The sequence below is a fragment of the Mastigoproctus giganteus genome, chromosome 8 (assembly GCF_048544385.1).
Source record: "Mastigoproctus giganteus isolate SK-2022 chromosome 8, ASM4854438v1, whole genome shotgun sequence".
Lineage (NCBI taxonomy): Eukaryota > Metazoa > Arthropoda > Arachnida > Uropygi > Thelyphonidae > Mastigoproctus > Mastigoproctus giganteus.
The window spans coordinates 72,323,917-72,349,699 of NC_143582.1; the positions used below are offsets into that span (position 1 = coordinate 72,323,917).

Genomic DNA, 25,783 nt, shown 5'->3' on the forward strand with positions numbered 1-25,783 from the left:
TAGAACAGATATCATCTTTTAAGAGCACAAAGGATGATATTGTTGTACACTTTGGCACTAATGACATTAAGAGTAGAGGATCTGCAAATTTACTTAACAAGTAGAAGTCAATGCTGAAAAAAAAAAAAAAAAAAAAAAAGAGTTAGGATTAAATTTGAAAGTGTCTGCAATTCTGCCGATACACAATAGGAGGGAGTATACGATGAGAGCCTTGTCAATCAATTCAGTCCTGGAGAGATTGTGCAAGGCTCAAGGGGTAGAGTTTTTCTCAGCCAGGTCTGTGCTTGTTAACAGGAGAGACTGCTTCTACAGGGATGGGATACACTTAAATAGACATGGTGCAAGAATATTTGCTGATGCTATCGAGGCAGTGTTAGGTGGGCCAGACAACTGCTAGCTTGGGAGATACACTGACTAATAGATTAACAGTAGCTGATGGCAGAGGTTAAAGTGATTGTTGCACTGCTTCTATTGGAATGAACAACAGAAGCCCGGAAAACAAGGTGCAGGGGATTTCAGAGATTATTGGGAGTCATTGCAGAACAAGAAAATACATGGGCTGTGTTAGGGTAACTAAGAATAGGAACAGGTGCGTGTATACTTGCGTGTACACCAATGTTAAGCATTTGGTAAATAAATTTGATTAATTTCAGGTGTTGGTCAAAACATGCTGATGCTATCGAGACAACGTTAGATGGGTCGGAAAACTGCCAGCTTGGGGGATTCATAGAATAAAAGGTTAATAGTAGCCACAGACAGAAGTGAAAGTGATTCTGGCACTGCTTCTATTAGAATGAGCAGAGGCCTGGAGAGTGGAGTGCTGGGGGTTCAGAGAGTGGTGGGAGTCACATCATAAAACAAATAAATACATGAGGTGTATTAGGGTAACTAAGAATAGGTGCACGTATACTTGCACGTACATCAATGCTAGAAGTATAGTAAATGCATTTGATGAATTTGAAGTGACAGTCAAAACATGAAAGGCAGATATGGTTGGGATATCAGAGACATGGTGTCACACAGATATAAGCTTCCTATGCTTTCTGTACAATATGTACAGAACGCATAGGAAGGAAGGAGGGGTTATGCTGTTAATTAAGAAAAACATAAAATCTAAGGAAGTGCATCCAGTTGACAGCTGTACGGTGCAATACTGTGTCAGTTTGGTGTGACATAAGCACTAGGAAAACAAAAATGAGACTAGGAGTGAGGTATAGGCCGAATGACTCTAATGAGTACAACGAACAATTGTACAGAGAAATAGAATGAGCCAGCAAATCAGATTGTGTTATAATCGGGAATTTTATCCCAGATATTGACTGGAATTTGTAGGTTGGTCACTCACACACTAGCAAGGCTTTTGTTGATTTATTGGATGATTCTTTTTTTGCAGAAGCATGTTCGAGAGGCAACCAAAGAGGGGGTAATACTCCTGATCTGGTTATCAGCAGTGATTATTTATGTATAAAGAATTTGCAGATAAAGAGAACACTAGCTGACAGGGATCACAGCATACTGATGTGGGATTTACTTAAAGATATAATTGCCATCAAGGTTAAAGGTAAGAGTTTTTGCTTCCATAAAGATGACTACAGTGGTCTCAGACAGTTTTTAAATTCTGTACAGTGGGACTAAGTACTGATGTTACCAACAGCAAATTCCAAGTGGGAAGCATTCAAGGAACTAATCATGGAAGCTAGGCTTTTCATATTGATTAAGAAATACTGTTTAAGGTTTAGGCCTAAATGGATGATGAACTAATGAGACTCGTGGCAGAGAAGAAAAATGCATGAGATGCATATAAATTATCAGGTGACACAGAAGCCTATGGCAGATATAATCTAGTCTGTAATTAAGTCACAAAGGAGGTTAGGCAAGCTAAAGCAGATTACAAGAAAAATTTGGCAAAGGATGCTAAGAAAAACAGCAAGGACTTCTTTACTTATATAAACTCTTGAAGGAAGGGGATGAATCAGATTGGTCCTTGATATCGATGGTTCGACTGTTAATAATCCTGCTCAAACAGCTGATAATCTGAATAAGTATTTTGCATCTACATTCACAAGAGTTATTAAGGGAGGAAAAAAAGCCAGAAGTTTATCAAACTGTATCAGGGTGCTTAATGATTTTGTAATAACTGAGAGTAAAGTGGAGAAGAAATTGTTGAAGTTAAACATAAGAAAGGCACCTGGATTGGATGGGATCTATCCAGTTATATTAAAGGAGGCCACAAAGGAAGTCAGCAAACTCTTAGCCATAATTATGAGCGCATCCTTGGACTCAGGAGCAGTCCCCACAGATCGGAGATGTGCAAATGTATCCCCAATTCACAAAGGGGGGGTCTAAGGGTAACACAAGTAATTACAGACCAGTTAGTTTAACTTCTGTCCTGAGGAAAATAATGGCATCACTGGTTAGAGATGCATTACAGGATCACCTACACAAGACTGCAGTAATAATTCAGACCCAGCATGGGCTTGTTAAGGGAAAGTTTTGCCTGACAAATCTGATTGGATACTATGATGTGGTTACAAAAGAACTGGATAGAAAAAATAATTCTGATATCATATACTTGGATTTCAGGAAAGCTTTTGACACTGTTGTGCACGGAAGACTACTGTACAAATTGGAGCAGTATGGTATTTAGGGTAAGTTGCTACAATGGATAAAATGGTGGTAGGGTGGGAAAAGACAGAGAGTGGTAATCAGTGGAGTTCCCCCCCAGGGTTTGGTGTTGGGACTACTGTTCTTTTGTATATTTATCAATGATATTGATGAAGGTATATCAGGCTTAATGTTGAAGTTTGCAGATGATTAACAACCATGCCAACCCTGTAAGGGTTGGCAGGGTTGTTAATGACAGTAATGGCAACGCACTACTGCAACTGGCACCTCCATAGCCAGGTGGGCAGGAGCAGCAGTGTGTAGCACATGCTTCTTGATTAGACTGGGGTTCGAGCCCGTGAGCCACCAAATACGGAGGATGCGGAAAGGTCAGGGAATAACCACCGCATATCCCTGGAGCAATATGGCCTTAGTTGCTAATGCTCCTAAAAAAAAAAAAAAATAAAAAAAAATAACAGCTACTGCAACTGGATCTAGAAAATTTGGGTAGATGGGCTGAGAAGCGGTAACTGAAGTTTAACATTGACAAATGCAAAGTACTGCACATGGGTAGAAGTAACCCCAAAGAAACATATTAACTGTGTGGTATTACACTTAGGGTGGTAGAAAATGAAAAATATTTGGGAGTAATTGTGCAGTCAGATATGAAATTTTCTGAGCAATGGAGACAGACTGCCAGAGCAGGTCATGACATATTATCAATGATATACAGGAATTTTGCTAGTAGGGAAAAGGAGGCGATTATCCCTTTGTAGAAGGCAATGGTCAAGCCATGCCTTGAGTACTGCATACAGGTGTGGAGGCCTCATTTTAGGAAGGATATAGAGTTGCTTGAGTGTGTACAGAGAAGGGCAACAAGGCTGGTGAGGGAAACGAAGAGGTCCTCTTACCAAGAAATGCTAAGTTCTGCAAATTGCAGTGGCTGGAGACTTGGTACCAGCAAGGTGATCTGATTTAGATGTATAAGGCCTTGAATGAGTTGAGCAAGCTGAATTCTGATGGGATTCTTCTGCTTGCTCAGATTACAAACCTGAGAGGGCATAAATTCAAATTGAGGAAAGAAAGTTGTAGAATAGATGTGTGGAAATTTGCCTTTAGCGAGCGGGTGGTTAATTGCTGGAAGAAACTTCCATCTGTCATCGTGGAAGATGATAGCTTAAATAAATTCAAGCAGGAACTGGACAAACTTTTAGAAGGAATGGATGTGTGATATTGGGTGTTTTTTTTGGTTGATGCTACAAAGCTCATATGCTTGCTTTGTTGCATCACATGCATCTATTACTACTACTACTACTACTAATAATAATTCAGCTCTGACGGGAAGGCACTGATGTTACAAACTCTGCTCAGTTCATGAATTTTTAGATATTAATAGAAATAATAATAGCTTACAGGAGAACAAATCATGAAGATTTATTCTCCTGTAAGCTTCTGCCTGAGACAACAAAATGCATAGAAAGTCAATAGGTTCTTATCAGATAATGAGCATGGTCAATATGCATAGGTGTATGCCCAAATAGTGCTGGAGTCATAATTTTGAGATTTTTGGCAGAAGTTGGAAAATTAAGACCAGATGCAAAATATGTACACTGCATTGAACATAAACAACATTTAGTTTTTTTTAAGAACGGTGGTGGATTCAATAAAGTATTGAATGCAGTCCTGTCTCTAGTAGTTTTGTAAAAAAACCATGCTGCCAATTCGAGAGTTAGTATTTTACACACATTTTAAAATACCCCCACTAGATGGTCAAATTGGGTATTATTTTGATGAGTGATATATGTTGTGAAGTTTGATTATCAACAGACCATCCAATAATATAGTAGTTTCATCAATGTTAGCAAACAATTTTTTAGGGAAGTCAGCATTGTCTTGACCAGATTGTGAACAACTCTGTCAAGACCTGATCATACCTTTTTTGTCATCACTTCATATTTTCTCTAAATGAATTAACTTTTGCAATCATCTTGCATTATGACTGAATTAATAAATATATTAAGCAACAAACAAGAGACAAAGTTACAACTTACTCTCAGTTGTGAGGCAGTATACGGTTCCATAACCTTCCGAAAATCTAATAACAAATTCGCAGCATTCTTTCCTAATCTTCCACGATAAATGACAAAAGTATGTGGGGCTCTTGTTAATTCTTCTGGCTCTTTGTTTCCAATGGACTGCTGGGCATTTTTAGCTGCTCGCCCCTTTGTTAAATTACATTGCAACGAAATAAAATGTGATATTAGTGATTAGATTTACTTGTATTTTTAATATGATCTAATTAGAACAAAAGAATAAAATAGCCTAAACCTTAATTAATAGCCTAAAATCTCTTATTATCTATATAAGGAAAGAAAAGATTTTGAGGTTCTGCAATAATGTTTTTACACAGAAACTATTGCACCAAGTAATCGTGCTTCATAGAAAATTATATCCAGTTAAAACAGAAGCGATTTGAATTTACTTTCAGAACATATTTTGTTTTATAGTTCCTACAGTATTCCATTGACCAAGGTTTAAAAAAAAAAAAAAAATTAGTAAGAAATATCTACTTGTGTCAGTGTTATAGACTAAAACTTATATCAAAATTGCCAAAAATAAATAAATCCTTGTTAGTCATGAAAATGTTTACTACATTTACAATATGAAAATGATATTTTACTTTAGTCCAAACAGCACTATTGATTGACAAGAAACAAATCAATAAAAAATATTCAACAAGATAGTTAATGCACGCAATGCATCAAAATTTCAGGCCCCTTTGGTTTTTTTAAATTAAATTCATTTTTTTCTGTGGTTAACAAAGAGTGAAAAGTAAATATAGTTATCTCATTGTCCATAATCATACCAGCTGAAAGTTGTGTCCGAAATTTTTTGGGTGAGGGAGAACCCTTGTGCTTCCATTACATTGATTCTTGTTTGGTCTCAGGATCCAAGTGATGAACCCATGTTCATCATCCATAACAATTCTGGAGATGAAAGTTTCAGGATCCCTTCCATAAAGCTCTAAATTCTCCTCACAACACCGTACTCTGAATCGCTTCTGCATAGGGATCAGAAATTTGGGACCCACCTTGCATGACCTTACTCATCCCCAAATGTTCATGGAGGATGATTGTAACTGTTTCCTAAGATATGTCACATTTCTTAGCGATTTGGGACACCTTTAAATGTCTGTCATTCAGCACAAGGGTTTCTGCAGCTTGGCACATTTCTGGAGTGGTCATTGTCACAGGCCTTCCTGGATGTGGATCATCTTCGATGGACTCTCTACTCCACTTGAATTGTTTTGACCAGAATTTCACCTGATACTCTGAAGGTGCACTGTTGCCATACACAGCCATCATCCTATCCTTCCATGAATGGCCTTTGGTCAATTTCCTTCTTTGGTGAGAAACTTGATGACTGAACGATGCTCTAATTTCAGCAAATCCATAATTTGATACAGGTGTCTTCCTTCTTTCTGTTACAGCAGCACATCCTAAAAATATAGTGGGGTCGTAATTAGTATGATTCAAGTTGAGATATGTAGGAACACGATAAATAATGAATTATTGAAATATAACTATGGGAAGTACCTTAGGTAGATAATTTATTGGTATCTAGAAAAAGTACAAAATTATTCTTTACCGTTTCTGTCTTGAATGATGTAATAAAATTGCTGATCCATTAATGTTGATCCCTGCTTCAAATGACACAATTAAAAAGAGGACAAAATGCACTAGAGAGAGAGGGTATCAAATTTCTGCTAACATCTCATACTATATAGAACAAGTGTTGCAGATACTGCAACATGCTCTGAATGATGTTGCAGTATCTGCCGTTGAATGCATATGAACTGCTGTAGCTATCATTGCCAAAGATTCCAGGGCAATGATGTTTTTATTATAACATACAGCTGCAACTTTTAACTTTCAGAAAGCTGGAGATCGTACATTTGTAAGTAAGAGGAAAGCAGGAAGTTTTTGGGCCAAAACAAGCAAAAAAACAGGATATTTCTCAGAAAAAACAAGGTTTTTCTAAAGTTTTCACTGCACTATATAAATTTCACTGACAAAGTACAACTTTATATTAAAATAAAGACATAGGATTGTTTACCAACACAGTACAGTATTGGATATTTTTCTCAAGTTAACCATTGCTACGAGGAACTGCTAAAATGCCAATAATGGCTTGGGATAATTTATTATATTTCTTAAGCTTTCTTGTGCACTTGTCAGTTCCCCAACCAAGGACCAATACAGTGTTCTCCCCAGAAAATTTTGCCAGCTAGGTGGCATTATGAAGTAGCCAGGAGGGGAAGTGTAATACTTCGTAATATTATAAAATTTTCTGTTATTTATAAGCGTGACTTAACCGATCCAGAGCAAAAATGAATTGCATAATTTAACATTATATGCTCCTGTCGCATTGACCTCAATCGCATAGTATGTTCGAATTAAGATTGATCGAGATCAGCGAGCAGTACTATAGGGTACTGCAAGAATCGCTTAAATTTTAGCTGGGGTGTCAGTTAAATTCACCGGGCGGTACGTCCATTCGATAGGTCCTGGGGAGAACACTGCAATGTACATCATCTTTCTTTCATAATAGCATCTGCTAAGTTCTCACTTAAAACTGACATAACTGATGCTGCAAAACACCTACTGCTTCATCTATTTCTATATCTTTAACAATAACAAAAAGTATTAGAAACTTGTCAGCAAAAAATTTTGAATTTAAAAGTGATGCACTGCCAATTAATTAAATATATTACACAATATTTTAAAGACAGCCATTTTCAATGAGAACTTCTGCACCATGTAGTCACATTCAGCTATAAAATACTTCCTGATTAAGCAAAATAACAGAATCTTCTCTTGTTTTACAGACCATGGCAATATAAATTCCTATGACTAAATCAGAATTTATCTTCCTGGTTTTTAATCCACAATGGTAATCAATTTCCCAAATGGTAGTGGAAGATCAGAAAACTGTCAATTAATCAGTAAAATCTATTAATCTTGTTAAACTTCATTGTAAATTAAATTGTACTTTTTAACTAAATATGTATAACGACTTAGATTTTACAAAAGTAACATAGGTATTTAATACATAAATTGATATGGAAGTTATATAAATGTAACTCGTAGATAATACTCGATTTTGAAAAAAATATATAGATACATAATGTTATAACTGTCTTGGGATACAAGTTTAGGGTTATAATTTTGTACTGAAATTGAAATTTTAATGAAATTAAATCGAAATCATGACTCAGACCAGAGCAGCAAAGCAAAAGGCTCAAGCTAATGGGAGTGTTATGGCTCAGGGGAGAACTGAGGGGGGTAGTTGCCCTCTGAATCACAGCTTTTAAAATGCACTGCTTGCTTGATGTTTGTGTACAATCAGGTACGGGACATGATATTGCCATGGGGGGATGTCTATGTGTGTGCACGATGTAAGGAGTGTAAGGAAATCAGGCGACAACTCAGCATTGTTATGGGCCTATACGAGAGCTTGAAGGACAGGGTGGATGCCCTCAAAGGATCTAAATTGAGGGGCCCATCAAGCTCTCAGCTGCCCACGTCAACGCCAACCCCCAAGGCAGAATGTGTGGTCACACAGGAACTAGTAGTTGTTGGTAACTCAATTGTCAGGGAAATGGGGATCATGCTTTGTAAAAAGGATAGGTGGAATGGGACCAGGGTATGTCTGCCAGGAGCAAAGGATGATGACGTTGTAGAGCGGATATCATCTTTTAAGGGCACAAAACATTGTACAACTATTTTGTACGTGTACAAAATAGTTGTACACGTTGGCACTAATGATATTAAGAGTAGGAGACCGGCGGAATTACTTAACAAGTACAGGTCACTGTTGAAAAAAAAGATGTGAATTAGGGTTGAATTTGAAAGTGTCTGCAATTCTGCACACACGATAGGAGGGAGTATATGATGAGAGCTTTGTCGATCAATTCGGCCCTGGAAAGATTGTGCAAGGCTCAAGGGATAGAATTTTTTTCAGCCTGGTCTGTAATTGTTAACAGGAGAGACTGCTTCTACAGGGATGAGATACACTTAAATAGAAAGGGTGCATGGGGGGATACAAGGACTAATGGATTAACAGTAGCCACTGGCAGAGATGAAAGTGATTCTTGTACTGCTTCTATTGTAATGAGCAGCAGGCTGGAAAACAAGATGCAAGGTACTTCAAAGGCTGCTGGGAGTCATTCCAGTACAAGAAAACACATGGGTTGTGTTAGGGTAGCTAAGAATAGGAACAGGTGCATGTATACTTACATGTACAGCAATGCTAGGAGTTTGGTAAATAAATTTGATGAATTTGAGGTATTGCTCAAAACATCAAAGTCAGATATTGTTGGGATATCAGAGACGTGTTGTCACACAGATATAAGGAAGGCAGAACTAGAATTTGGGGAGTATAATGTGTACAGAAAGGATAGACAGGATAGGAAGGGAGGAGGAGTTATGCTATTAGTTAAGAAACACATAAAATTCAAGGAGGTGAAGCCAGTCGACTTCGCTGGACAGTGCAGTGTCGAGTCAGTTTGGTGCGAAATAAGCATTGGCAAAATTGAAAATTGAGTAGGAGTGTGCTATAGGCCTAATGACTCTGATGAGTATAATAAGTAACTGTACAGGGAAATAGAGTGGGCCAGTAAATCAGAGAATCTTATAATGGGCGATTTTAATTTCCCAGATATTGACTGGAATTTGGGGGGTTGGTCACTCACACACTAGCAAGGCTTTTGTGGATTTATTGGATGATTGTTTTCTACAGCAGCAGCAGCGGCATGTTCGGGAGGCAACTAGAGGAAGTAATATACTTGATTTGATTATCAGTAGTGATTCTTCATGCATTAAGAATCTGCAGATAAAGGAACCACTAGGTGGCAGTGATCACAGTGTGCTGAAGTGGGATTTACTCAAAGAGGTAACTACCATCAGATCAGGGGTAAAGGGAAGGGTTTTTGCTTTCGTAAAGGCAACTACGAGGTCTGAGACAGTACTTAAATTCTATACAGTGGGACCACTGATGATGCTACCAACAGCAAATTCAAAATGGGAAGCATTCAAAGAATTTACCTTGGAAGCTATTAGGCTTTACATACCAACTAAGAAATATTGTTCAAGGTTTAGGACTAAATGGATGTCAGATGAACTAATGAGACATATTTCAGAGAAGAAAAATGCATGGGATACATATAAATTAATGGGTGACATGGAAGCCTATATTAGATACAAGCTTGTCTATAACCAAGTCACAAAGGAGATTAGGCAGGCAACGGCAGATTATGCGAAATCCTTGGCAAAGGATGCAAAGAAAAACAGAAAAGAGTTCTTTACCTATGTAAACTCTAGAAAGAAAGGAATGAATCAGATTGGTCCAGTGGATATTGATGGTTCAACTGTTGATGATCATGCTCAGGTGGCTAACAAACTAAACGAGTATTTTGCATCTACATTCACCCATGAGAAGTTATTCAGGAAGGGGAATGCCAGAGGTGAAGCTAGATGATTTTGTAATAACTGAGAGGAAAGTGGAGGAGAAATTGTGAGGATAAACATAAAAAAGGCACTCAGGGTGGATGGGATCTATCCAGTTATATTAAAGGAGGCAGCAAAGGAAGTAAGCAAACCCTTAGCCATAATTATGAGAGCTTCTTTGGACTCAGGGGAGTTACCCTGAGAGACTGGAGATGTACAAATATGACCCCAATTCACAAAGGAGGATCAAAGGCTGACACAAGTAATTATAGACCTGTGAGTTTAACTTCTGTTCCAGGAAAATTAATGGAGGCACTGGTTAAAGAAGCTCTGCAGGATCATCTAGACAAGACTTCAGCTATAGCTCGGACACAGCATGGTTTTGTTAAGGGAAAGTCTTGACTGACCAATTTGATTGGATACTATGATGCAGTCAAAAAGAACTCGATGCAGGGAATAACTTTGATATTATATATTTGGATGTTAGAAAGGCCTTTGATACTGTTTCACATGGAAGACAGCTGCACAAATTGTAGCAGTCTGGCATCAGAGGCAAATTGCTGCTATGGATAAAGGGATGGTTGAGGGGGAGAGGACAGAGAATGGTAATCAATGGACGCTGCTCATAGTGCAATAATGTTATTAGTGGAGTCCCTCAGGGTTCAGTGTTGGGTCCATTGTTGTTTTCTGTATTGATAAATGTTATTGATGATGGTATTTCAAGCTTAATGTCCAGGTTTGCAGACGATACAAAGGCTGGCAGGGTTGTTAAGGACACTACTGAAGCTATGCTCCTGGAACAGGATCTGGAAAGGTTGAGCAGATGGGCTGAAAGATGGCAAATGAAGTTTAACATTGAAAAATGTAAAGTACTACATATGGGAAATATTAACCCCAGAGTATTGTGTCAACTCTGTTGTACTACACTAACAGTGGTAGAGAATGAAAAGGACCTGGGGGTAATTGTGGCAGGCAGATATGAAGTTTTCTGAACAGTGCAGACTGGCTGCAAGAGTAGCTCATGGTGTCTTGTCAATGATATACAGCAATTTTTCTAGCAGGGATAAGTAGGTGATTATTCCCTTGTATAAGGCAATGGTCAGGTCACACCTTGAGTACTGTATACAGGTCGAGGCCCATTTCAAGAAGGATGTAGAGCTGCTGGAATGAGTACAGAGAAGGGCAACAAGATTAGTGAATGGAACAAAGTTTGCTCTTACAAAGAAAGGCTTAAGTTTTGCAAATTACAGTGTCTGGAGACTAGGCACCGGAGAGGTGATCTGATAGAGGTGTAAAAAGCCTTGAATGGTTTGAGCATGCTCAATGCTGATGGGATTCCTTCAGCATTGAGAGTGAAATGGGAGTGGTTTTTTTTTTTTTTTTTGCTGATGATGCATAAGCTTGCTTTCTTGAATCATATGCCTCTACTAATGCTAATGCATAATAAATTATGCATTAATAAGTTATGTGCATAATAAATTTGCACATAACATTCTTTAGCATAGGTCGTTTTTGTATATTTTTAGACACATTGGTGAGTTATGCCATATTGTACTATTGTATATTATATCTGTACAAATATGTATGGGATGAATTTTATGTTACTAATTTTATGTGGCTGAAAAATTCCAGAATAACTTGCAGAGGGAACCCTCCTCCCTCTCACTGTGATCAGCTAACTAAATATAACTAGGAGTAATAATCTCAGTATATGAATGCAAAATACGTTGGAGTGAACAGCTACGTTCAAATTTTCAAAAGTTGGCATAAAATTTAAAAGAAATAAGAAAATTGCTTTATTCAAGCCAGAAGAGAGAAGCATAAACTTTCTACATGAGTATAGCATGTCTAGAATTATCAGCTTTCATGGTCTGTTAAGGATTGCTTTTACCAGTTTATTCTTGAAGTAGCATCATTAATAGTGGCAAATGATGCCAGAAAGCAAGCTTATTCAAAAAAAAAAAAAAAAATGGCACCTACCATTTCACCTATCCATTCCCTCCAATCGTTTGTCTAGTATTTCCTTGAATTTACTTAAACTATCAACTTCCATAACAATGGATGGAAGTTTGCTCCAGCAATCAACCACCCACTAGCTAAAGGCAAACTTCAGCACATCTGTTCTGCAAATGTCCTTCCTCAATTTGAATTTGTGCTCTCTCAGGTATGTAGTCTGAGCAAGATGAAGAATATCATCAGCACTAAATGTGCTCAATCCATTCACGGCCTTAAAGACCTCAATCACCTTGAAGATACCTAGTCTCCAGATGCTGCAATTTGCAGAACTGAAGCCTTTTGTGGTAAGAGCACTCCTTTGTTCCCCCTCACCAATCTCGTTGGCCTTCTCTACTCATTTCAGCAGCTCTACATTCTTCCTAAAATGAGGCCTCCAAACCTGTATGCAGTACTCAAGATGTGGTATGACCATTGCTTTGATGAATGTGATAAGTGCCTCCATATCCCTGCTAAAAAATTTCCTGGTCTATCATTGACAAAATCCCATGCAATGTCCGGGCAGCCTGTCTGCACTGCTCAGAGAACTTCATATCCGACTGCACAATTCTCCCAGTCTTTTTCATTTACCACATATTCATCGAATGTGGAAAATGAAATGTTACTATGAGGTTACTGCTACCCATATGCAGTACTTTGCATTTATCAATGTTAAACTTCAATTGCCATTCCTCAGCTCACCTGCCTAACTTTTCTAGATTAATCACTATTCATATACCTTCATAATTCTCTTTTAACACATGTTCTGCCACTGAAACAGAACATTTTGACAGATTATTTTATACACTAAATTCAATTTCCCTATCCATGGTTAGGCTTTGATATAGATATATATACACATATACATAGATACTGTACTTAGGTAATTTACAAATTAATCTCATTACACTGTACAATCAATGCAAAATGTACACGCTTCATTTTCTGGTTAATACCATAGTGCATATTCTGAATTATATTATGTTATATTGTATAAGTAGAATTGTGTGAAATATTAAAACTTTTCTTTGTTCTTTTGCTGATTCTATGAACAATCAACACAATGTCCTTTCAATATAATGACTGTTTTTCTAATTGCCCTAGTGGGAATGGGAGTCACTATAAAGAGATTTGACTGATATGGCACACTACAGGAACAGGTCAGCCACTTCTAGTATAGGCCACAAGATGCTTAGAGACTTACCAGGGCATTGTATTGATGCATAAGAACCATGTTTTATGTTGGCACAGAATGTTACCTTCCTGAAGGCAAGAATGGAACCAGTCATTTTCCAGGTTACTTCTGCTCACAGGTTGCTAAGAAGCCAGGGAAACAAAACAACATATTGCTAAGCATGCAGACTAAAATACACAACCGACTTTGCAGATATTGCAGAGAATATCCTTAGGAACCACTGTAATAAGGCTATATATATAGTTTTAATTACTCTCAGAATGTTATTTCCCAGGTGTAGAACCATAGATGGCAGTATTAAAATGTAGCTACCATTTTTAGTAGTTATGTTTTAATATAGAGCAACATTCTGCCTCCTGTTATCTACTTCATCCATCCCTCAATTCACCTCAGGATCTTGCTTGTAATTCCAAAGATCTTCAGATTGTACAGCAACCAACAGTGTGGAAATGAATCAAACACATTTTTTTTTTTTTTTAATGTAAACACCAAACTTGAGAGGTATTAGAACCTATAGTACTTAGTACCATGCTTGGGTTGCAGGTTGAGAAGAAGAAAGAAGATATTTGTTGACAGTGGACTTCAACTTCAATAGACTGTAATTTTCAGGAAATACGTATGAAGGAAGGTTGTTCCAGAACACGGCAATTGAATGAATAAATGAGGAAGATGAAAAGTTGGTTCTGTGAGTTTGAAGTTGGACAGTAAATGGATGTTGGCTGGTGGCGGCACGTGTTTGGACTGTTTAGAGAGAGAGGGATCGGGAATTACAGAAGCCAATTCAGAAGAACAGTGCACATGGAAATATCTGTAGAAAAAGCATGCAGCAGAAACAGTACGTCTATGAGACAGCGAGTGCAGAGACTCAGTTAGAGATTAATCATTAATTAAAATAACTGCCATCTTCTGAACGGAATCAAGAAGCCTGAGAGAGGTTTTGGGGGCACCACCCCAAGATATGGGAACAATATTTCATGGTAGGGCAGATTTGCAATTTGTACAGAGTGAACAGCTTTTTGGAAGAAAAGTAATGCTGAGAGCGAAAGAGAAAACCAAGTTTTTCAGATTCAGAGTAAGCAATATTTGTAATGTGCTTGTGTCAAGAGGGATTAGAAGTCAGGGTAATCCCCAAAAGAGATATATCATTTTGTCTAGAAATCGGAGTGTCACCAAAGACAAGCATAGGAGCAGAAGAATTCCTTTTTGTGAGATAAGATAAGACAAGACTGAGTTTTAGAAGGATTGAAATCAACTAAATTGTCTTTGCCCCACTGGAGAATTACCTGGAGATCGCCATTTAAGGAATTGGTAGCAGATTTTCGTGAAGTTGAAGCTGATTGAACAGGGCAAGGTTTCTCAAAACGGAAAGTGGAATGCAATGTGCTATCATCGGCAAACCTATGGATAGGATTTCCAGTCAATGGAAGAAGGTCATTAATATACAAGAGGAAAAGAGTGGGGGAAAAGAACTGAACCTTGGGGGACACCGGCATTAGTGGAGAAGTTAGAAGACAGAGAGCCATCTACCATCACCCTCAGTGACCGATCAGAGAGAAAACTGGATAACCAATTACAAAAAACAGTTGGCAAACCATAAGATGGAAGCTTGTTTAGAAGACCTTTATGCCAAACATGATCGAAAGCTTTGAGATGTCAAGAGCAACTGTTTGTGTTTCACCAAACTTTTCCAATGAATTAGTCCATAAATGGGTAACATAAGCCAGAATATCACCAGTGGATCGACACTAACAGAATCCATACTGGCGATCGTTGATCAGATGGAAGGTTTCTTGGTAGTTTAAGAGTTGGCGGTTAATTGATTTCTCCATTACTTTAGAAAGAGTAGAAGTAATTGCAATGGGATAATTGGATGGGAGGGTTTTGTCACCCTTTTTAGGAACGGGCTGGATATGAGCAAATTTCCAAGCAGAAAGAAAAACGCCTTTGGAATAAGAAAGTGAAAAAAGGCAGCAAAGAACAGGAATAAGTTCAAGAGCACAGGTTTTGAGAACAAGTGGAGAAATAACATTGGGACATGGGGCTTTCTTAGCATCAAGATTCATCAAAATCCTTTTGACGGAAGACCACAGCAGGCATTGAATGGAGCATGTTGAGAATGGTGGGAGGTGTTTTACCAAGATCATTAATACATGAGTTGGAAGAAAAATGGGATGCTAGCAGGTCAGCTTTATCCTTGGCTGAAGTGACAGCAGAACCCTCTGGTTTGGACAGAGGTGGAAGAAGAGATAGGCAAAAGTTTCGGCCAACAGCTTTGGCAAGAGACCAGAATGCTCGGCTGCCATTAGGGCAAGAAGCAAGTTTTCTACTCTTAGCCTGTTCAAATTCTAGTTTGGACCGATTAATAATTGCTTTACAATTGTTGCGAGATTTGGAGTAGAGAGAAAATGAAACTGAAGAATTAGAAACAAGCCAATTACAATATGCAACGTTCTTCTCTTGAACAGCCTTAACACATTTATTAGGAAACTAAGGTTTAGATAAAGGATGAGATTTTAAAGTGGAATGTGGGATACCATTCCTGCAAGAATAATTTTACTGACACGATCTCAGCAAACATCAACATCAGAAGTTTTGAAACAGTAATCTGACCAAGGAAAAGAAGAAAAGAAATCTTGTAGGTCATCCCATTTTGCATTCAAGTAATGCTAAACAACACGAGGTTGGGAATAGCCATGAGATAAAGGCTCCATTGGAGAAAAAACAATCACCAAGTTGTGATCTGAGGTGCCTAAAGGACCTCTCACTTCAACCGTGTACAGTCTGTCCTCGTATAGCACGATAGTTGCGTTCCTAGAAAACCTCGTGCAATGCAAAATCGTGCAATATAAACAACAGGCCCTATGGGAAAAGTGGGGTTAGGTGCCGACCACCCAAGATTGAACACCATTTGGAACCAAAACATTACCAAACACAATAAATAATCGGGTAATTTTAATCGTTATAAAATACTTACGTATTTTATAACGATTAAAATACGTAATAAAAATAATATTATATTATAATAAAGTATTTTTAGTATTTTTTAATACTAAAAAAGTATTTTATACGAATAAAATACGTATTTTATTCGTAAAAAAATTATTATATTAAATAAAATAGTCGTAATAAAATACTTACGTATTTTATAATACGTAATACGTAAGTCGTAATAAAATGTTGCTAATGCTTTTGCTTCTATCGTAAGCAAACTTGCTTTTTGTTTGATTTTCTATCCAAACAGATGACAGCCGTTCCATCTCTTCCAATTCTTTGTGTCTTAATCTAATGGATTTTAATTACACTTTGAGTTGTTCCCGCTATGAAAGTTGTTTTTATTTTCTCCGCATTCTTTGTAATTCTCGGCGTTGCCTCATTTAGGTCTGTAGCACGTGCAATATCACATGGTCTTTCATTTCGCTCAAAGCGTTTCACAATTTCATATTTTTTCTCTATCGACAGAAGCGGAATGGCCATAAGCCTTACGGGGGAAACCACTGTGGGCCGGAGGCCGGTGTGATTTTGGCCATAAACCGTAGTATGAGGCCACTATAAATTTTCCGGGGTAAGAATTTTTGAGCCAGTCCGCCTCTGTTTATCCATATTGCTTTTTTTTCTCTCTCTGAATCTGCAGTGTCTTCGCCAGGACGCTTCCTTTTCACACCTTTTAAGTATTTTACTAATTTTTAGGGAATAAAGCACAATTACAAAACGAGGAGGCACGCTTGATACACAAAGCTGCGCGCGTGTAGCAACTGAATAAACAACACTGTAAAACCCGAGATACACTATTAACACCTCACATTTTACTAAAGCACATTTCTAGGGGTTACTACCATAAAACAATAAAAACATTTTCCAGTTGCGTTTCTACTAGTGGAATCTGTTATAAACTGGTAGTAAACTCGATGTAATTGCATTTGCGATTACAGTATATCGATAGCTGGAATTGGGTTGGTTTTTACGTTATTATGGTGAAATGTGTTTCCCCTTCACTGATATAAAACACATAAATACATTTTCAGAATCTCCTTCATTCCTATCGTGTTGCGTTCAGTTGGGGTGATTCCGCGTTCGACTGCCATTTCTTGTAAACACAAAGGCGAATCGTGTATAAGCGAATTCGGTTCGTGTTTTATAAGATAACGTTCCCCTATTTATAAATCGTGTATGATCGAATTCGTGTAATGCAAACACGTGTTATACGAGGACCGACTGTACTTAGAAGGGTTGTTTGCGAGAAAAAGATCAAGTGTGTTGGCTGTATGGTTAGGATTGTCCGGTATTCTTGTAGGTAAATGAACAATCTGTGCAAGGTCATTAGTAATTGCAAAAGTCTCGGCATCTTGACCACCTGGATCGGTGTGACTAGAAAACGGAAGCCAGCTGGAGTTCTGAACATTAAAATCAACAAGAAAAAATTACCTTACTGTTAGGAAAGTCAAGTTGCAAAGAGAGGAAATCAAAAAGCTCCAAGTGATTAGTGGAGTTCGGAGAACGTTAGAGACAACAGATGAATTTGACACAATGAGGCTAGAGATATTTTAAGCCAGAGAAGATCGAAAACAGGATATTCCAAATTGCCAAGTCTCTGACAGGGAATATCAGAACGGACATATGCACAAGTACCAGCTTTGAGGAGAAAGAAATCATACAGCGAATAATTTGGGCAACTGAGGTGAGCAGTAGTTGAATCAACCGATAACTGAGATTCTGTCAGAAAAAGTACATGGGGTTTGGCAGAGTGCAAGTGGAAAAGGACATCGTTGAGATTAGAATTGAGACCACATATATTTGTGAAATGTATTAGGAAGTGTTTGGGAGGTTTAGCTCTTTCAGCAGATAAGTTTACTCTATTAGTTTGACAATTCATGGTGTATTCAATACTAAGAAAAAGTGGGTGGGACATGCTGTATGAAGTAATGAAATTTTTGGATATGGCTTATACATGGTAAGAATATACCCAGATCCTTGACATAACGTGGCCTCGACAATGCCCCCCCCCCCGCATACACACTACTCGGACTCCCTCCAGTCACTATCTGGCAGAGTAGAGGTAGCAAGATTATACACTAGCTGATCCAAAGGACCTCCTAGAGAGTTACCAATAGGATCGGTCCAGTGTACTAACTAGCGGCCGGACTGCGAACAACGTTTTAGAGCTGTACCCTCGAAATGTAAGGAAGATTGGATCTTGCCACGATGTTCATCATAATCTCAAAAGTCATTAATCATACTGCATGATGAAAGAGATGGGGAAGGGTTGACCGGAACTTAGCTCTAGAGACTAAACATGGGTTCCACCACTTCAAGCCTCCAATAAGCAAAGTGGTGGTATTGCACTGGTTGATGAGAGTCATCTACCACCTAGTACTGCCTGGTAACAGAGTGCGGCATTCCCCCATGTGGTGTGTGCGCCACACCTCGGCCCCTGCTTACGTTGGTTCACACCTGGGTGGTCACCCACCATCTGCTTGTGTATGGAGTTTATACCCAGGATTACTAACAGTCCCACCATCGTGAAGGTGCAGGCAGAGGATTTGGAAGTCACAGACCGTCCGGATTTTGCTGAACTTGGGTCCACTTGACTTGAGTGTCGCCCATATATCAGTTCCATCAGCATTTTAGACTCCCAGGTAGCAAGTACAGCTTGTCTGGCATATCTGAGAAAATGTCTGTGGCAACCTCAAGGACCTCAACGACTTTGCTAAAAACTTATATAATATCAAAACTGTTTCTTGCATCCAATTCCTGTGCAAAGACAACATAATAATTTAGCAAGCTGGTCAAACAAGATATTCTATTATGCAAATCCATTAAGAATGATACGGTTACGATGAGCTCATTGTGCATCTCTGACCACAAATCCATGATCTTCCCTACCAGTGACAAGATGTTGGGAGAGTTTCAGAGACATCACTACCTCTCCTTTCCCCCCTATCCATGTAATTTGTAGCATTAGCATTAGTAGAGGCATATGATGCAAGAAAGCAAGCTTATGCAACATCAGCCAAAAAAAAAAAAAAAAAAAAACCACTCCCATTTCACCCCTCAGTTCGTTCGAAATACCTGTCCAGATGAGTCTTAAATTTATTTAGGCTATCTACTTCCACAACAAGGGATGGAAGTCTGTTCCACCAACCAACTACCTGCTGGCTAAAGGCAAATTTCCGTACATCTATCCTACTGTCTTTCCTCAATTTGAATTTACGCCCTCTCAGGTGATTATTCTAAGCAAGAGAAAGAATCCAATCAGCATTGAGCATGCTCAAACCATTCAAGGCTTTATACACCTCAATCAGATCACCTCGCAGGTGCCTAGTCTCCAGACAACGTAATTTGCAAAACTTAAGCCTTTCTTCATAAGAGCAACCCTTTGTTCCATTCACTAATCTTGTTGCCCTTCTCTGTATTTGTTCCAGCAGCTCTACATCCTTCTTGAAATGAGGCATCCAGACCTGTATACAGTACTCAATGTGTGGCCTAACCATTGCCGTATACAAGAGAATAATCACCTCCTTATCCCTGCTAGAAAAATTCTTGTATATCACAGACAAGACACCATGAGCTACTCTAGCAGCCCGTCTGCACTTCTCAGAAAACTTCATATCTGCCTGTACAATTACCCCGAGGTCCTTTTCATTCTCTACCACTGTCAGTGTAGTACTACAAATTTGGTACGTTACTCTGGAGTTATTGTTTCCCATATGTAGTACTTTACATTTGTCAATGCTAAACTTCATTTGCCACCTCTCAGCCCATTTGCTCAACCTTTCCAGATCCTGTTACAGCAGCATACTGTCAGTAGTGTCCTTAAGAACCCTAACAACTTTTGTATCGTCTATACCATCATCAATATCATTTATAAATACAGAAAACAACAATGGACCCAACACTGAACCCTGAGGGACTCCACTAATAACATTAGTCCACGATGAGCAGTGTCCATTGATTACCACTCGCTCTTCTCCCCCTCAACCATCCCTTTTATCCATAGCAGCAATTTGCCGCCAATGCCACACTGCTGCAATTTGTTCAGCAATTTGTGCAACAGTATCAAAAGCCTTTCTAAGATCCAAATATATAATATCAAAGTTATTCCCTGCATCCAGTTCTTTTGTGACTACACCATAGTATCCAATCAAATTGGTCAGGCAAGACTTTCCCTTAACAATCCCATGCTGTGACCAAGCTATAGCTGAAGTCTTGCCTAGATGATCCTGCGGTCTTCTTTAACCAGTGCCCCCATTAATTTTCATGGAACAGAGGTTAAACTCACAGGTCTATAATTACTTGTGTCAGCCTTTGATCCTCCTTTGTGAATTGGGCGTCACATTTGCACATCTCCAGTCCATGGGTACCTCCCCTGAGTCCAAAGAAGCTCTCATAATTATGGCTAAGGGTTTGCTTACTTCCTTTGCTGCCTCCTTTAATATAACTGGATAGATCCCATCCACCCCGGGTGCTTTTTTTATGTTTATCCTCAACAATTTCTCCTCCACTTTCCTCTCAGTTATTACAAAATCATCTAGCTCACTGCCAGAGTTTACTTCACCTCTGGCATTCCCCTCCCTGAATAATTTCTCATGTGTGAATGTAGATGCAAAATACTCATTTAGTTTGTTAGCCATTTGAGCAGGATCCTCAACAGTTGACCCATCAATATCCAGTGGACAAATCTGATTCATCCCTTTCTTCTAGAGTTTACATAGGTAAAGAACTCTTTGCTGTTTTTCTTTGCATCCTTTGCCAAGGATTTCTCATAATCTGCCTTTGCCTGCCTAATCTCCTTTGTGACTTGGTTATAGACAAGCTTGTATCTATCATAGGTTTCCATGTCATTCATTAATTTTTATGTATCCCATGCATTTTTCTTCTTTGCCATATGTCTCATTAGTTTATCTGACATCCATTTAGGCCTAAACCTTGAACAATATTTCTTAGTTGGTATGTAAAGCTTAGTAGCTTCCAAGGTAAATTCTTTGAATGCTTCCCATTTTGAATTTGCTGTTGGTAACATCATAGATATACTGTATAGAATTTAAATACTGTCTCAGACCATTGTAGTCACCTTTACGAAAGCAAAAACCCTTCCCTTTACCCCTGATGGTAGTTACCTCTTTGAGTAAATCGCACTTCAGCCCTGTGATCACTGCCACCTAGTGGTTCCTTTATCTGCAGATCCTTAATGCACGAAGAATCACTACTGATAATCAGATCAAGAGTATTACTCCTTGTAGTTGCCTCCCGAAAATGCTGAGGTAGAAAACAATCATCCAATAAATCCACAAAAGCCTTGCTAGTGTGTGAGTGACCAACCCACAAATTCCAGTCAATATCTGGGAAATTAAAATCCCCCATTATAAAACTTACTGACCCATTCTATTTCCCTGTACAGTTTCTTATTATACTGATCAGAGTTATTAGACCTATAGCACACTCCTACTCTCAATTTTGATCTGCCAGTGCTTATGTCACACCAAACTGACTCTACACTGCACTGTCCAGCGATGTCGACTGGCTTCACTACCTTTGATTTTATGGGTTTCTTAACTAATAGCATAACCACTCCTCATTTCCTTACATCGCGCACACACAAAGACATCCCCCATGGCAATATCATGTCCCCGTACCCGATTGCTCCACAAACATCAAGCAAGCAGTGCATTTTAAAAGGCTGTGATTCAGAGGGCAACTGCCCCCTCTCAGTTCTCCCCTGAGCTACAGCACTCCCATTAGCTTGAGTATTTTGCTTTGCTGCTCTGGTCTGAGTCATGATTTTGATTTAATTTCGATAAAATATAAATTTCAGTACAAAATTATAACCCTATACTTGTATCCCAACACAGTTATAACACTATATATCTATATATATTTTTCAGTATTGAGTATTATCTACGAGTTTTGTTTATATAACTTCCGTATCAAGCTATGTATTAATTAATTGTGTTACGTTTGTAAAATCTAAGTCGTTATATGTATTTAGTTAAAAAGTACAATTTAATTTACAATGAAGTTTAACAAGATTAATAGATTTTACTGATTAATTGACGATATTATATAATATACTATAGTAAGCTAATGCTATCTAGTTCGGGATATAACGTATCGTATAACAATGGCGACAAGTTACGAACAGTTAATCTACAGACACTTAAGTATTAAATTAACTTCCAAAATCTCGCTGTCTCAATTCGGAATAAACCAAGGATCTTGACTAGGTCTATAAGCTACTTATAGAGAATTATATAATATAACAATTGGTCAATAAAGTGGCTAAATATGGCTAAAAAACTTTCCGTTCAGCGGAGCTTCAAAACTTGTAACACATGGATTGGATACCCTTACTGATTCTAAGTAATAACCTACAAAATCTCTAAGTTAATCTTTAAACTAAGTATCTTAACTTGGAATATAAAGCTACTCCAGAAAATAAGTTAATATGCCAATTAAGCTAATAAAATAGAAAAAACTTCTCTATTTCCAGGAGAGTAAAAACTTCGCCTGCTCAAGGCTACTCTCGTTCCCAATCACTAACACTAATTTCACTAACAATCTAGCAATTTCACTAATTTCACTAACAATCTAGCAATTTCACTAATTTCACTAACAATCTAGCAATTTCACTAATTTCATTAACAATGCCTGTTGTTTTTGTTCTTTCACAACTGTATTTTTTGCTATTCTGCGATCAGGAAACATTCCTGAAAAAAGCTCCTGCATGATCAGTACAACCGAGAAGATTATATTCTTTGACAAAATATGCAAATAGACATTCAGCACATCTGACATTGTCACTATGAGTTTCATTAATTTGTCTTTCAAACTTTTGGATCATGATCTGGATTTGAACATGATTCCGTGCCACTCACTAGCTAGTGACTACTTGTTCTAGTTATACTTTTAACCAAAGATGGGCAATGTGTACATACAACTGCTTCATAATCTTTTTTACTTTAGTGGCATGCATCATCTGAAATTGTTTAAATCTATCTTTCCTTTTAGCACGTTCTAGACAGTAATAAATGGCCAGAAAGTATTCAACCGCTTTCACAGGAAGACATGCAACTCCCTTTTCAGAACAAAAATTAATAAATGGCAAGGACAGCATATTACCACAAAATGCTCAATCTCCTCTTTTAATACCCTTACTACTCTGATTTTTAGCCGGCATATCATAACCGATGCATTATTAACACTAAGTGCCAGATCTTCTGAACAACCTGATCAATGTTGTATCCTGTACAGTCACCTTCCAATATTGGCATTGAGAGCAAGTACTTTCATTTTTTTTTAAACTAAAAAACATGACCACAATGGGACACAGCTTGGAATGTGATTACTGCCCTCTGTGGAAATCGAAAATGGACTGTTTTTCAGAGAAATTTCATTTTTCATGTAATTTCAGTAACAATGCCTGTTGTTTTTTTTTCTTTCACAACTGTATTCTTTTGCTATTCTGCAATCAGAAAACATGTCTGAACAAAGCAGTGGCATGATCAGTACAACCCAGAGGAAGATTACATTCTTTCACAAAAGATGCAAATAACTTAAATAAAGATGCATATGACATTGTCACTATGAAATGCTGCAATTATTTTTGCATTTCTTTCTATACGCTAAACACTATCCTTATGCTTAACTGTTTGCGAATGTTTGATTACACTGCAATTTCCTCCCACTTCTAAATAACTCATCTACATACAGTACACAAGACAAACATATTACCTAAGATTTTATAATATATGGAAAGTCTTGCATGTTTTCTGAAATTTTATATTATATTTCTTTGGCATCTTACTGAAAAATATTGTTAATCAACTTTGCACCATATAAATACCAAGAAATTATCACAAACTGAGAACAACAATATTATCACACATTTCTATTTTGCAGCATAGACTACGACAACACCACTAATGGCCAATTTGTTAATAAAAATAAGTACAAATTTGCAAAATAAAAAAAAATATATAATAAAATGAATGCCACATGTGCTGAGCATTCACGGTAGATGGTTTTTTGCAAAACATTCTTCACGTTTTTTTAGGCATTTTGATTTGTATATATTGATTATGAAATAATAATGGAATGGAATGAAAATGCGAGACAAAAAAAAAAAATTGCTGACAAATATTTGTATTGTTGCAATCATACTGTTCAACAAATGGATATAATAAAATGGATAATTAAACTATTGGCGTGCATCTTGTGCCTCTGGTGGAAGCTATGGATGACGTCACTTCCATGATGCATTTTTCGTGACCAATCAGATTTACGCGGTTGTAGGTGCCCCCAAGGTTGTATCACATCAAAAATAAATAAAAATTTTATGAAGTTTTATTATTTTTTTGTGAAAAGACAAAGGTGAGAAAAAATTGAGTTTCTGTAGAAAAATGGAGAAACTCTTTGTCACCAACTATATTATGATGGTGAGACAGAAGGGTCAAACTGAGTGAAAAAAAAAAAAAAAGGCATATTTTCAGCAGTAAATCCAGAGAATCAACAGCTACAATAACATATCCACAACTTGGGGTGGTGAAGAGCTATGAGTCAGCAAGAATAACAACCTCCTTATTAATTTCAATGAGTACACATTCAAAACTAATGATGGCACAATGAACATAAATCATTCACCATGTTAAGGTGTCCAAAAATAGCACTGTGCTCTCATGCACAGCAGCTCTATTTGTCCCCCCTCTCTGCAATACTGGTCCACCAATTCAACCACACAGGAGCAAAGATAATGTCATATAGAATATATTCATCCCAAATTCAAGCAAAATGCATGTGGTTTTATAGCATGCCTTTTTCTTTCTTAAATACATAATAGCTTGATAATTATTCTTATAGAGATAAACAACTCTTTTGAATTTAAAGATAATTCAAAAAGAATAATAGAACATGACATTATATATTTGAATGACATATAAAATGCTTTGGTTTCTCCTAACAAAGGAGAAGAGAAATTTAATATATATATATATATATATATATATATATATATATATATATATATATATATATATATATATAGTAACACTTACCTTTCTTTTCTTATGACCCATAGTTCAGCTTAACTGTTACAATACGGCAAAAGACCTGGGACAGAAAATATATTTTCATATCATTTATCTTGCTGAAAATAAAATAGGATCACTTAAAATAATGATAATAATAATAAATAAAAAGACTTCATAAGTAGTAGAAACCTTCTCAAATGTTGGTGGGGCATGCCATTTATTTTGTATTAATTGCTGCAGATTGCGTTTCAGGTAACCTAACAATATCTGTCTACTTTCTTAATACTGATCTAAACTACAAAGTTTTTCGTCAAAAATATTAAGCAAATGAAAAGAAAACAAGGAATATAACAGTGTTCCGTTCATTTTTCACTGCAGGAAGCTACATGGACTTACCTAGTATTAAGTATCAATGGTTTAAGTGATGCCAATATAAATATTTATTAATTATAATTATGAAATCC

The 25,783-nt window shown here is 37.4% G+C and overlaps 1 protein-coding gene across 1 annotated transcript in view; it reads right to left on the reverse strand.

The window, feature by feature from the left end:
• The window catches only part of ppan (Brix domain-containing protein peter pan), a 128,103-nt gene that overhangs the window by 98,680 nt on the left and 3,640 nt on the right, over positions 1-25,783 (reverse strand). Inside the window, exons 2-3 of the mRNA XM_090380267.1 lie at positions 25,344-25,398; positions 4,656-4,826 (exon numbers count right to left, since the gene is read on the reverse strand). Of these exons, the coding sequence (XP_090236393.1) occupies positions 4,656-4,826; positions 25,344-25,364 (192 nt within the window). The 5' untranslated portion in view covers positions 25,365-25,398. The remainder of the gene's footprint in view (positions 1-4,655; positions 4,827-25,343; positions 25,399-25,783) is intronic.